Below are 12,677 nucleotides of genomic sequence, written 5' to 3' on the forward strand. Positions count from 1 at the left end.
CTTAACGTGCACGAAAATCTCAACGCAAAGAAGGCAACACAACATAATACCTTGAGACAAAAAATTTTCCTTTTGCGGACATGTGGAAATAAAAACATTGGCTGCTTTATTGTGAACCAAACATACACAGGCTGATTTCGTGCAAGAATTTTTTCAGATTCACTTTTTTCACTAGACTTCACATTGCCACAGCACAAGTTGTGGAGACCACAATAAGGAAATGAAAAATCTCATGCATCATATTTTGGGTAAAGATAAAAGATTGCATGCCATACCTATTATTATTAGACTCCCATCCAAGGTTTTTTAAGCAGTGTTTAATGAATCTTAGTACATACTTGCAGCATCCAGTTGCTTGTATTCATACAGAACTTAGTGAGCCCTTAAAAGTTTTGGATACTTCTAAGAGAATATAGATATTGTACGTGAGCTCACACTCGCTCGATTTAATCTTGAATAAATTAAAATCTCGCCGATGAAAGTTCAGAAAAACACCATTTTTCAGGCATAGTGATGCTTTGTAACGCATCAGTTTGAGTGATATTGCAGGAAGAGACGCAAACACAACATAGCAGTTTTCTTAACCACATGCTACAGAGTCACAAGGGACATGTACTTTTGTGTTCCTGCACTTTTTTTTTGAAATAGAGAAATACTCCGCACGCAGCGAGTGCGCCTTTCAAGCCATTCAAGGTGGACAGCCTCACATGTTTTAACATGTGATACACAGCGATACACAGAAGTGCTACGGCCTCAAAAAAAAGCAAAAAAGGCAACGAAACATGCCTAAAGGAAGGGGGGGGAGAAAAGCTATGATTGTGGGCCACATTGCAATGCTGCGAATTAAATTCTTATCTCATCCAAATAAGTTATAATGTACATGCTAGCACCACTCAATCCCTTTGTGAGCATTTTTTTGGACTAGATTACTTAAAATTTAGTCTGTGGTAACCAAAAGCATGTCATGACTGGACACAACCACATCTTCTGCCATTGAGCTGCACATGGACAAAACAAAACCAGTTTATAGTCAATCTTTGCAAGATTTGTTACAATGAGAGTCAACTTGAGGTAGGTTAACAAACACAACACAGTATATGAACAATAAGGAAGGATTACAAATGAGCGAAGAAATAATGATAGAGCTTGACAAAGTACTGCTGTGAATCCAGGTTCGGGAGCCTTTTGGTAGCGTGAATGGTGTCCGGAGATGACCAGGAAAAAAAATTGCACAAGTATTTACACGGTGAGTACAAGTTTGGTGGTTACGTCTTTGAACGAATCACACAGTGAGCAACAACTTAACAGCGCACAACATTGCCTTCTTGCTCAAGGCTTTTTGTTCGCGCACGTGGCGCCCCTGAGTGCTCAAGTCACACAGCTGCAGATTACCAGTTTCACGGTCCGTGCTGTCATCTCCCTTTTGATCCTGCAGTCATCCTCCATTTGTGGGCTCGTTTCCTGGCCGGAGCAGCCGCTTTTCGGACTGAGGCGGAAAGTGAAATTGCCTGCGTGTTTGAGATTTCAGTGCACGTTAAAGACCCCCAGGTGATCAGAATTGCTCCGGAGCCCTCCACTACGGCGCGCTTCATCGCCTGTGTAGCGTCGGCACGTTACACCTCACAACCAGTCAATCATCAGTCGTCGGTGCATTAAAACGTGCCAAGTGCTGTGTGTTCTTTTAGATGCGGAGCGTAACTGCGAATTCATCTTAGGCTTGGGCTCTGTCCCTCCATAGCTCGTCGTCCGCACGCCACCTGCGCATGCGCCCAGGAAGACGCCGGCAACACTGTCGCTCCAGGAGCCATCCCATGGTCGGGGCTCGTGCCGGCCCAGGAGGACACCAGCAACACTGTTGCTTCAGAGCTTTTAAAGTGGGAGCGGGCTCGTCTCGTGAAAGCAAGTGCGTGCACTGAAAAAAAACAAAAAAAACTCTTGCACTTCATTGGTGCATTGCAAAAATATATACTTTGTGATAAGTCGCAAAGTGCTGTTCAGATGGAGCCCCGTTACGCTCCGCATCCTTCGCAGGAATCCCCTCGTGGGAAAGGGCGTCATTTTTTAGCTTGCCACATCTAAGGCTCTTGTTGCGGTTTGCCACTTGACTGTTGCATGAGAGAAGACTGGAAGTTGCTCAGGATTGCCGTCACAGTCCAAATTTGGTTAATCAGTGGAGCCAAGGTTAACGGTATGGGTCTATCAAAAATGTGAAATGCCTTTATCCGCTGTATCCGCCACTCCACGTGTATCCGCAAAGCAGCAATCTCCTTTGTAGATTTCACTTCCTCAGGTGAGAATGTGCCACCCTTCAGGAACGGCGGCAGGTTCAATTTCACTCCATTCTTTTCCAAGAGATCTTCGATGCGAAAGCCCTTATCTGCCATAACAGCATCTTCGACGTCAAACTTCAAGTCTAAAAAACCACTCCTAATCACACACTCTCTGTCTGAGCTGGATCCTGTGAAAAGCTCTGACACAAAGGCGACAAGGCCATTAGGCAGGACGCCGATGAGTCCCTTGAATGTGTTGCTCGACTTGTATGGGGAGTACGTTGTAGACTGTAGGGACAAGAATGATGGCACCTCGCACTGTATTTCCGTGGCGTCCAGGATTACTCGAGTCGATGAATACTTTTCCTTAAACTCGGGTGGCATTGTAGCATCTACAATTCTTCTAGGAGCCCACAGAGGTAACAGGCCTAGTTTGGCATACAGGAAGTTAATCCACAATGTGCATATTCGGGACACAGTTGACTGGGCAATGCAGAACCTGTGAGCCAAATCATCTTCAAACAGGCCGAGGCGCAGTCGGACTAGCACCAAAAACAGCTCATTTTCCGTGCTTAGTTTTCTCTTCCGCCTTCGCGATGATCTGGGTTCACTGCTTTCTGTACGTTCTGAACGTAGAACGTTGCACCCATCATCACCGGGGTTCAAGTAGACCAGAAGTTTCTTGAAATGGTTGTAGCTTGGCAGCCCAGTGTAAAATAGCATGTCTTCGTCGCAGTCCTTGAACCGTTCCACTGTGAAGGGAGCCGTTCGTTCTCTTTCAGCAGCAAGTTGGCAACTCAAAGACGCCTTTTCGAAGCCCAGTTGCCCGATGATTCTTTTTGCAGCAACAAGCTGCTCCTTTATTTGGCAAAGCTCGTCTCGGAGCCGCGCGATTTCGTTGTTTTTCTGTTTTATCGTTTCGGCCAAACGTGCATTTTCACCTTCAAGTGAGCTGTTGAGCCCAGTGGGTTCGTCTAGAACTACCGGTGCTGCCTTCACTTCATCTGGGCTATGCATAAGCTCATCGCCTAGCACTCCTGGGCCTAGAACCGGGTTTTGGCTTCTTACTTGTGGTGAAGCACGTGGCTTTGGGGGCTTCCGTTCTTTCTTTTCCTTGGAAAAAGCAATAACTGACGGAACTGCCGAGTCCCGAAGGAGGCTGCGGCCACTCACAACGCTAGGTATAAAGTCCGATGACCTGAAATGCTTCGAGCAGACCTTCGTTGACTTGCCGACTTGAAATTCCGGGCCTTCATCCCTCTTGATCGCAACAATCCACTTCTTGTATATCATTGCATCTTTCGGAAAGCGGTGGAAGGATACCTACAAGATATAAGCAAACAAACATTCAGTGCGACGTCATGAGCTAGGTTTCTCTTAGCTGTTTGATTGTTGTTTACAAACACAGGCACTATCACAAATTCATCTCACAAAGAATAGAAGTCACACTAATACGTGCATTGCAGGACTAATGATGCACTTGTAATGTGACCCACCCCCCTCAGTTTTTTCTGCGCACACTCCCCTTTTCTAGCAGCCTTTCCTAGATATGGCCCTTCACAGCAAGCCTTAAGAGGCATTAGTCACTTGTGGACACTGGGGGGAATTTAAATCAGTTATTTTTTATCTCCAGGTAGCTTCAAAGGTTTCTATGATCTGCGAGTCTAAGGCAGCCAAAAGGCAGAATCCCGTACAACTAAGTTATGGCTGCCTCCACAGCTGTATGTTTGATAATGCAACATGAAACATTTTTCAGGTGAGGTGAGTTGCAACACAACCAAACAGCTGCAACACAACTGAGCCGAAGAGACTAAAATGGAGAGAATGAATCCCGTCTCACGAATAAATGGAACTGCCGCGCTCTGAACTCATGCAGAACGTCATTCAGTCAAGCCCTGGCGATACTCATGGTGCCAGTTTTCCAAACCTATGGCAGCGCGCCCCGCTATCTTTTCGATTTTATTTCGTTGGTAAAGGAATATTGGTGAGAGAGGACCGAATGGAAAAGTTGCATCCGCGCACGTTGGGGGAACTGAAGTTAAGCGCCTGAGCAGATACTTTTCTGTTCGAAAGTGGGCATAGCCCTCATCTTCCGAATGACAGTTTTATTGCTGCGCGGTGACCGTACTTAAGGACACAACGGAGCCTGAACGCGGACAAGCAACCGAGTTGCCTTTCTAGGATGCGTGTACGGCATGTTACTCGGAGTAGCGGAAGCTCTACACGTCTCTGTGTGCAATCACCTTCAAAAATAACATTTATACGTCGTCTACCTGCATGGTGTAATCTCATCACAAAACAGCCCGTCCTAACACTTCGGTTCTATCACACTAGTTACCCCAACAGCAGCGGCGCACTCTCCACTCGACTGCAGAGAATCACCGGGGCTCTTCGATTTACCATCTCGGACTCGCCGCGGGTAGTCCGAGGATTCCCCGAAGCCATAGGGAAATTCGAATGCCGGACAGCTTCTCTGCGAGTTCGAGACGGTAATCGAAGAGCACCACTGTCGTGGAGAGGGCCGACGTAGTGAAAACACCTAGCCGCAAAGCTGACAAACCTATAAAAACACGGCCTGTCTGAGTAACACAGAAAAATGGTTAGTCCTGCATTGCTCTCGTGCAGCCCGTGCACCGCGGAGATTCATGCAACCTAGAATGTGCCCATAAAGCTTCTGCACGCCATACCCTGTTTTGTGTTTAAATGATCGTTGCAAAAACGTAATTCATGCCACATACCTTGCTCCCGTCGCTGTCTGTGACTCCGCGCTGCTTGCACCGCGGTACACAGCAGTGTACTGGCATTTCGCCAGCAAAAAAAATTTGACTGCGACAGTCGAAGCGTCGAAGCGCGTACGTTCCGTGGTACGCTCGCATGCGGGTCGCCCGTGCGTAGTGGTCGAGCCTCGCCAGCATCAAAATGGCGAATAGGGTACCTGCTGCGTTCACTAGATGGCGCTGTTAATTTCGCATATTGCCTATTGCTGGAGCATATTATCGCTTTCCATGTTCACCGCCACCTCGAATCAAATAAATTCTTTTTTCCTCACCAGCATGGTTTTCGGAAAGGCTTCTCGTGTGACACCCAATTGTTTGAATTAACAATCGATCTCCATTTCAATATGAATGAAAATAAATAAACTGATTGCGTATTCATAGATTTTTCAAAGGCCTTTGACCGCCTTGCCCATTGCCGCCTAATATCTAAATTATCTGCACTTAGACTCGATTCCTTAACATTTTCGTGGATCCGCAATTTTCTTTCCTTTCGAAAACAATTCACTACGGTTAATAACTACGCCTCTACCCCCTCTGTAGTCATCTCGGGTGTTCCACAGGGTGGTGTTCTCGGACCTCTATTATTTCTCATCTACATAAATGATTTGCCAAATAATATATCTTCCAATATAAGACTATTCGCTGACGATTGCGAAATATATCGAGCTATTAACAATGATGGCGACCACCTTACCCTTCGAACAGATCTTAACCTAATTAGTGACTGGTGTGACGTGTGGCAGATGTCTCTTAACTTTTCCAAGTGCCGTGCTATGACTTTCAGTCATAAACACAAAAACTCCAATTATTCCTACTCTATTAAAAATGATACAATAGTGCAGTGCTCTTCTTACAAGTACTTAGGCGTCAATGTAACACCCAATCTTTCATGGTCGGCACACATTAGTGTTATTTGTGCGAAAGCCTCAAAAACATTAGGTTATCTCCGTCGTAATCTGCGAAAGTCTCCAACAAGCATCCGTAAACTCGCCTATTTCACTTATGTACGCCCCCAGCTGGAATTTGCATCTTCAGTCTGGTCCCCTTTCCAAGATCACCTAACCACAAAGCTAGAGTCCATACAAAACAGAGCAGCCCGGTTTATATCTCGCAATTATAGCACTCATTGCAGCGTAACAACATTAAAACAAGAACATACTATTTCGCCATTGCACGTTCGTCGCTCTGTTGCACTGTTATGTTTGCTGCATAAATATATTCACAGCACAAGACGTTCTACGCTACCCCTAACAGCACCATTGCGCATGTCCAGATGCCTGCACAATCACCTTAGTTTCACTCGCATTTACGGCAAAACGAAAGCATTCAACTTATCAGCGCTTCCTAAGGCCATATCATTATGGAACGATCTTCCCGACTGCATCGCCTCCATCACCGATCCAGATTTTTTTCGCGAACATGTGTGCAATCATTTTTCATCGCACTAATCGCTCTAACTTCACTGATGTCTGTAGCTGCAGCTGTGCCACTCACCTAGTTTCACACTTCTCTTTGGTTCTCTTTAGTTTTTGCTGTACCCACCGTTGTCTTGCAATTTATATTGGTAAACGCCTTCGTACGGCTAGCAGTATGTGTGTTTGGAAAATGCGTGTGTATGTTGTACACCTCGGCCTTCCGATTTCTCTTTGATTTTTTTTTTTGTTATTGCCATTGTTCTCCCAGTTCTTGTTATTCTCCCAGTTTTTGTTGCTCAGTTGCACCGCCGTTGCTGCTCCTTAAAATTCTATACCTACGCCTTCCGAATTTTTTTATTGTGTTTCGTTCATGTACCTTAAATTTCGTGTTATTCAAGCTTTCTGCATATCGGTAAACATTCGCGTATTACATTTGTTTGAGTGTCAGCGACTAGATACGCTTTGTCACGATGTTGTGTTATTTTTTGTGTATTCCATGTTATTGATGATCGCCCTATTACTCTTTGAAGTTTGTACCCCCCTTACTCAATGCTCTCATTGAGCTTGTAAGGTATCCTAAATAAATAAATAAATTCACGTCTATATGCGACTCTATGCCCCGCAATATTACATGCGACTCTTTCCACAACAAGATATTTGCGAAGTGTTTTTTTTTCAGGTAGTTCGAATTGCGAGTGTCGTTCCATGGTATAACAGCTGCGTGCCTCTAAAAGTTCAAGGTTCGATTCTTATTTGATCTGAGTGTAAAACCCCCCAGATTACCGCAAACGACACCGACACATGCGCCGACACCAGAATTTCAGCGTTACGAGCTCCTTGTCTCTGTCAAGCTGGTAACATAAAAAGCGAAGTTACACTACTTTTCAATGTGTTTGAGAACCCTTGTAAGGTAAATATTGATTATTTTACACAATATACCAGTAAGTAAGGTAGCGGAAAAAAAGCAGGTAGAAATTAATTTTGATCGAAATCCCACTTGCTTTAGAAGCACAACATTTGTATATGCAACCATCTAAGCAGATACGTAAAGCAACTTCCGTAAATTAACTAGCGCGGGGGTTCTTCACGTGACCTAAACGTTACGTAATAGGTTGCACACTATAATTAAACTAACTGTAACAGAAACTGCGTTTCAACTTGACTTTCATGCACATCTGCATGTATACGCATTTCTGCCTATAGAAAACAGGTGACCGCAAGGACATGCAAACGACGATTCACGTTACCCGTTCATCGCTGGGTTCTCACTGAAAAAGAACTGTCCTATCAAATGTAAAGTCATTTGCATTCTGTCAATTTGTTTCTTTGACCTCTTCCGTGAGTGAAAACCCTTAAATAGGCCCACAATTGACCCGTATCAAGTCGGCGTCACCTGGCTAGGCCCACTCAGGGACGGTCAGGTTGAACCTGCCCGCCCTCGCGGGGGCCCTCTGGGACGGCCAGGATTTCATGTGTGACGTCCTGGGCCATGATCAGCTTGTTAATTTCTTCTTGTTGGAAAGGGGGACCGGCAAAGGCACAACCCCACAGCACACGCTCGAATTTCACATAACCGCCACACAAAGGGCAATCCGGGCTTGCGAACCGTTCGGGGAATATTGTGTGCAGTGCCGCAGGGCTCGGGTAGGTTCTTGTTTGGAACAGTCTGAAATTAACAGCTTGGACCCTGCACAGTGAAGATTTTGACAGAGCAGCACTCATCTTGAGAGATAATGGTACTTTTATATCTCGTTGTAAGTGCCGAGAGGCTCGGATCACCCAGTAGATGACGCGTTATTCGGCACATGGTCAATCAAACCTCGTGCAGCCGAATGCGCTTCCTCCTTCGGATTGATCAAAGCATCCTCAGTTGGTGCAAGGTGTGCAGGAAACCAGACCAATGAGTGGTTTTTGAGATCTTTGGCTTTTTTAAGGATCTGTGGGACCTGAGAAGCCACTATATCTATTTGAAATGCCCTGATAGCAGCCTTGGAATCAAAATACATTGTGTCATGTACACCAACCGTCAATGCAAGAACAATGGGCAACCTTTTCTACAACGCTGGAGCAAAAAATGCGGATGGTAGCACAGCTGATTACTTCGGAATCACAGCCAACAACCACTGACCAGAACGCTTCTTTTTGAGCAAACAAAGCGGCATCTACGAAGCAGGCTTGTTCTTTGTCCAAGTGAGCACTGGTGAACAGAGCTTTACTCCTTGCTCGTCTTCGTGCTGCGTTGTAGCTTGGATGCATATTGCGTGACATCCACTGTCACATCCAATGACTTCAGAGGGCATCTTCACAGCATCAGGACCAACGACCATGGGGTTGCGTTTCAGAATGCCGAATTAGACTCTACCCGCTGGGGTGCCGGACAGTCTGACAAACTGTGAAAACCCTTGGGCCTCGGCAATTTCTTCGAATGTGTTGTGGATTCCTAATTTCGGGAGGTCTTCCGTGAGCGTTCGGACGGGAATCTTAAGGGCCAGCATGAAAACTCTTCTGATTAGGGCATTGATCTTTTTGTGCCCTGACACCAATCAGTTGCGCATAGGTACCGTATAAGCAATGTGTCATAGCACATATGCATAGATATTACGAATCAGCTTGTCCTTTTTGATTCCTCAGTGTTTGCTAGCAATTCTTCTCATCAGCCCGAAGGTGCTCTCGGTTTTGGAACAAATGCACTTGATGGCGGCTCCATTGGCTCCATTAGACTCGATAAACATTCCGAGGCATCTGATAGTGTCCACACGCGAAGCTGGAGAGCCGTTACCGCTGAATAACCTGGTGTGACTCTTCGTTGCTAGCTTTCAGGACCGGTAAGAACCACCGCAAAGTCCGAGCTCTTACACTATAAAAAGAGGCCTCTTCCGTGAAGCAAATTTTTATGCTAGTCACGTTAAGCGATGAAGCATACAACTTTTACTGCTTCGAAGTTGTTTCACTACACCCGACATGGTCTAGGAGCTGTGGGGCTGATTCGCAAATGGCGCCCGGGGTCGAAACCCGGCCGCGGCGGCAACATTTTCGATGGAGGCGAAAGTGCTTGAGGCCCGAGTACTTCAATTTAGGTGCACGTTAATTAAACCCCAAGTACTCGAAATTTCCGAAGCCCTCCACTATACGGCGTCTCTCATAATCACATCGGCGAACGTTTTGAGACGTTATACCCCGACGATTATATTAGTTTGTTTTCCTACACTATTTTGTATTTCTCAAAAATGTAGTCTAATGGGCTACCGGCATACTGTCCTGCATCCATCTATTTTACAGAGACCGAGAAAGGCACTAGCTATTTTGAAAACTTGTGCTGCTATCTGTGCTGGTCCATGTTGGGCTATATCTACGCTACTTCTGCAGCACTTGTGACCTACACATAACTGTTGTTTAACATTAAGCCTTCTAATGGGCATATTTCATAAGAAGCGTCGTTCAAGAGTGAAACACATTACATTCCCCCCCCCTCAACACACACACAACTTCAAAAAGAGCAAAAAGGCAAATTAATTTGAAAAACAAGCACTTGTGCCCATGTACATTTATATTTTATAAGGGGGTTTATTGAATAAACCGCTTTATTGAAAAACATTGAAAGGAGAGAGACAGTATCTAGTTGGAGCACCTGAAAGACGACTTCGTAGTTCCAGCTTCAAAGACTACCCAGCACCTCCACCAAATTATAAGGTAGTTTATTGAATAAAACCATTTGCTGGGTTCAAGAGGCGTCAGTCACTGTCACGAGCTCAGCTCTTCGTCGTAGTCGTCTTTCAGGTGCTCCAACTAGATACTGTCTCTCTCCCTCTTCCACACTACATTTTTCTAATCTTGAGAGAAAAACAGAGCTAAATTAAAGGTCCCCAATGGTTTAGGCAGTGCCTCACGCGATTCAGGAACTGCGTCACACAACCTATAGTTCGCTTCATCGACTAAAAGAAACATAATAAAACTTGCAAAAAAACTCAAATTTTGCCGTATAATTGTAAATGCTACCTGTCGATATTACAACATTTTTTTTAGTTGGATAGTAACTCAAGCCACTTGTTTAAATTTCTAAAGTGAAAGGGGCAAATAGTGCTGATATTTTACGTAATCTGAGCAGGTAGTGCCAGCCAATTGTAGGTCCAGTGACTGTGAAAAATAAGTTAACACATTACGATTCCTCCCTGCACGTATCAGCGCTGCATTGAAATAAATATAAATACATGTTCAACAACACCGTCATCTTCACTCGGAACAGCTCTGCAAAAACATATTTTCGCACAACATCTGTTCATACAGCGTTATATTACAATGGTAACATGGTATCTCACATTATTTGCTCCCGCCTCTTATTTACGCAAGAAGCAAGATGAATATAAAGCATTTCCACAAACAGTCTGGTAAAAGGTTTGAAACGAGTCACACTCACGAAACAACACCAGGGTGCCCGCTCACATGTTCACATGAAAGACTTCCGTGTCTCCCAGCAGTTGTTGTAGTTTACCACAACTTGGTCACTCATCGGCGGTGCAATCGTTCTTGTGTCCCGCCACCGCCCTGGAACACAGGGTTCGCGAACTGTCAAATCACGAAGTTGATGGTATGGCACACAGCTGCATCATGCTTGCAGAGTCGCTCGTTTTCATTCTACAAATTGACAACTGGCGAACTAATAAAAGCTACGCTAAAAACACTGATCATTGACTACAAAATATGAATTTAATGAGTTATGCCCCAGAGCCACTCAAGTTATACCCTGCAGAGTTCTACTTGATGCATATATGGAGGCAACAAAGCTTTAATTGTAGCCGCAAGGGACACCTGATAGCATAGTCTAGCATTCACAGAAATGCACACTGCCCCAATTTTTTTTTCGAGCAACGATACGTCGCCGCAGGAGCATTGTACTTCAGCAGTGCGTAAAACTGTGGCACAGACCAGCTGCTACACCCATTTGAGTCGCTCACTCTGAGAAGTAACACGACTGACCAGCGGCCTTTTCCGTAAGCACTACAGATTTCGTTGCAAAACGGCAGACAATTCTAAAGAGGGATTCCGAGCACCGCAGTGAGGACAGCCGCATTGCCTAGGTCTGCGTAGCGGGACATAGCCGCTAAGAGCGAGGGCACACATGGCGGAATGCGAATAGAAAATGCAAAAACAACACACAAAAAACACGCACGACACAGCAGTAGGAATTTTCGGTCTCCTTTGCGATTTACAGTCGAATTCTCTTCTTAACCAAGGAAACAAAACGAAAAGATATCTCTGTTGTTCGTTCATGCGACCCCAATTAAGCTTTCCCGCTGGAAGAATGGGACAGCACGGCGAGTGCAGCGCCCAGCGCCGCGTCTCCTTTGCCCCCAAGCTCGAGGGGAATGCCGTATATGTGGTGGACGGCCTGTTGCAGGCACACGTTGCGTGTCAACGCCTTGCCGGTGCCAACGATCCGGCGCACACCAGCGTGCTCCAGCATCTCGCGGGGCATCATGGTGTGCAGGTTTTTCGCCAGACCCTGACACAGGGCACGAAGAACGGCGCCCAGGCTAAGCGCCGACTGCGGCCCGATCCCGGACACTGATGCGCTGGCACCCGGCATGTGACGTTCGCCAAACACCGTCGGAGTCACCACGAGGTCTGGAGGAGAAGGCACGGCGGCCGACGATGCTTGCGCGTTTGTGCACCGTTCATCCGTTGCCGCCGCAAGGAGTCTCTCCCAGATGGCATTCTCAGGAATGCCCGTGCCTGCATGGCAAGATGTATAAAGGTTATAAGCGATGTGTAGTTGACAGTTCAAGTCAGGGAAAGAAAGTGCTCTAGCACTTCAGGTAGCGAGCGAATTCCTTAAGGGTTTAATACAGTAGAACCACATGCTGTGGATCTTCCCGGCTAAGTGGCCTTTGGGTGTGACCTAGTAGTTTCTTATGTGCCACATAGTTTCCTAAAAATTCATTAGAAGAAACTCTGGCGCTAGTTCCTATAGGAGTTGCAACTTGTGGCACCGGCTAACATGGTAATGATGGGCAGTACATGGATTTGTCTAAATTTTAATCTTTTGGCTCCGTTTAGCTTCGCGTGGCCTGGAGCCGCTTTGTCGCAAGACGAATTTCAGGAAATGCTGCAAAGCTCCGCTTCGCCACACAACTTATTTAGTCTCACCAGGTAAGTTTAGCTCACGAAAGTCACGGCTCAATCTTTCATCCGAAAGAAACGCCAGAACACAGCACAAA

General features: G+C 45.8%; 2 protein-coding genes across 3 annotated transcripts in view; both read right to left on the reverse strand.

Moving 5' to 3' along the window:
* Window positions 1-81: 81 nt before the first annotated feature.
* Window positions 82-12,677, reverse strand: part of LOC119167552 (sedoheptulokinase) — a 404,791-nt gene continuing 392,195 nt past the window's right edge. For both annotated transcript variants that reach the window (XM_075887751.1, XM_037419062.2), the window contains one exon: window positions 82-12,192. In XM_075887751.1, the coding sequence (XP_075743866.1) occupies window positions 11,741-12,192 (452 nt within the window). In that variant the 3' untranslated portion in view covers window positions 82-11,740. The remainder of the gene's footprint in view (window positions 12,193-12,677) is intronic.
* On the reverse strand, window positions 2,076-3,563 carry LOC119159781 (uncharacterized). Its single transcript, XM_037412633.2, has one exon. It carries the CDS (start codon window positions 3,561-3,563, stop codon window positions 2,076-2,078), a length of 1,488 nt encoding a protein of 495 aa, XP_037268530.2.

This window comes from Rhipicephalus microplus, chromosome 3, assembly GCF_043290135.1.
Source record: "Rhipicephalus microplus isolate Deutch F79 chromosome 3, USDA_Rmic, whole genome shotgun sequence".
Taxonomy (NCBI): domain Eukaryota; kingdom Metazoa; phylum Arthropoda; class Arachnida; order Ixodida; family Ixodidae; genus Rhipicephalus; species Rhipicephalus microplus.

Bases quoted from the DNA above. Each gene is read 5' to 3' on its own strand.
- LOC119159781 (XM_037412633.2), bottom strand. From the start codon at position 3,563: ATGATATACAAGAAGTGGATTGTTGCGATCAAGAGGGATGAAGGCCCG.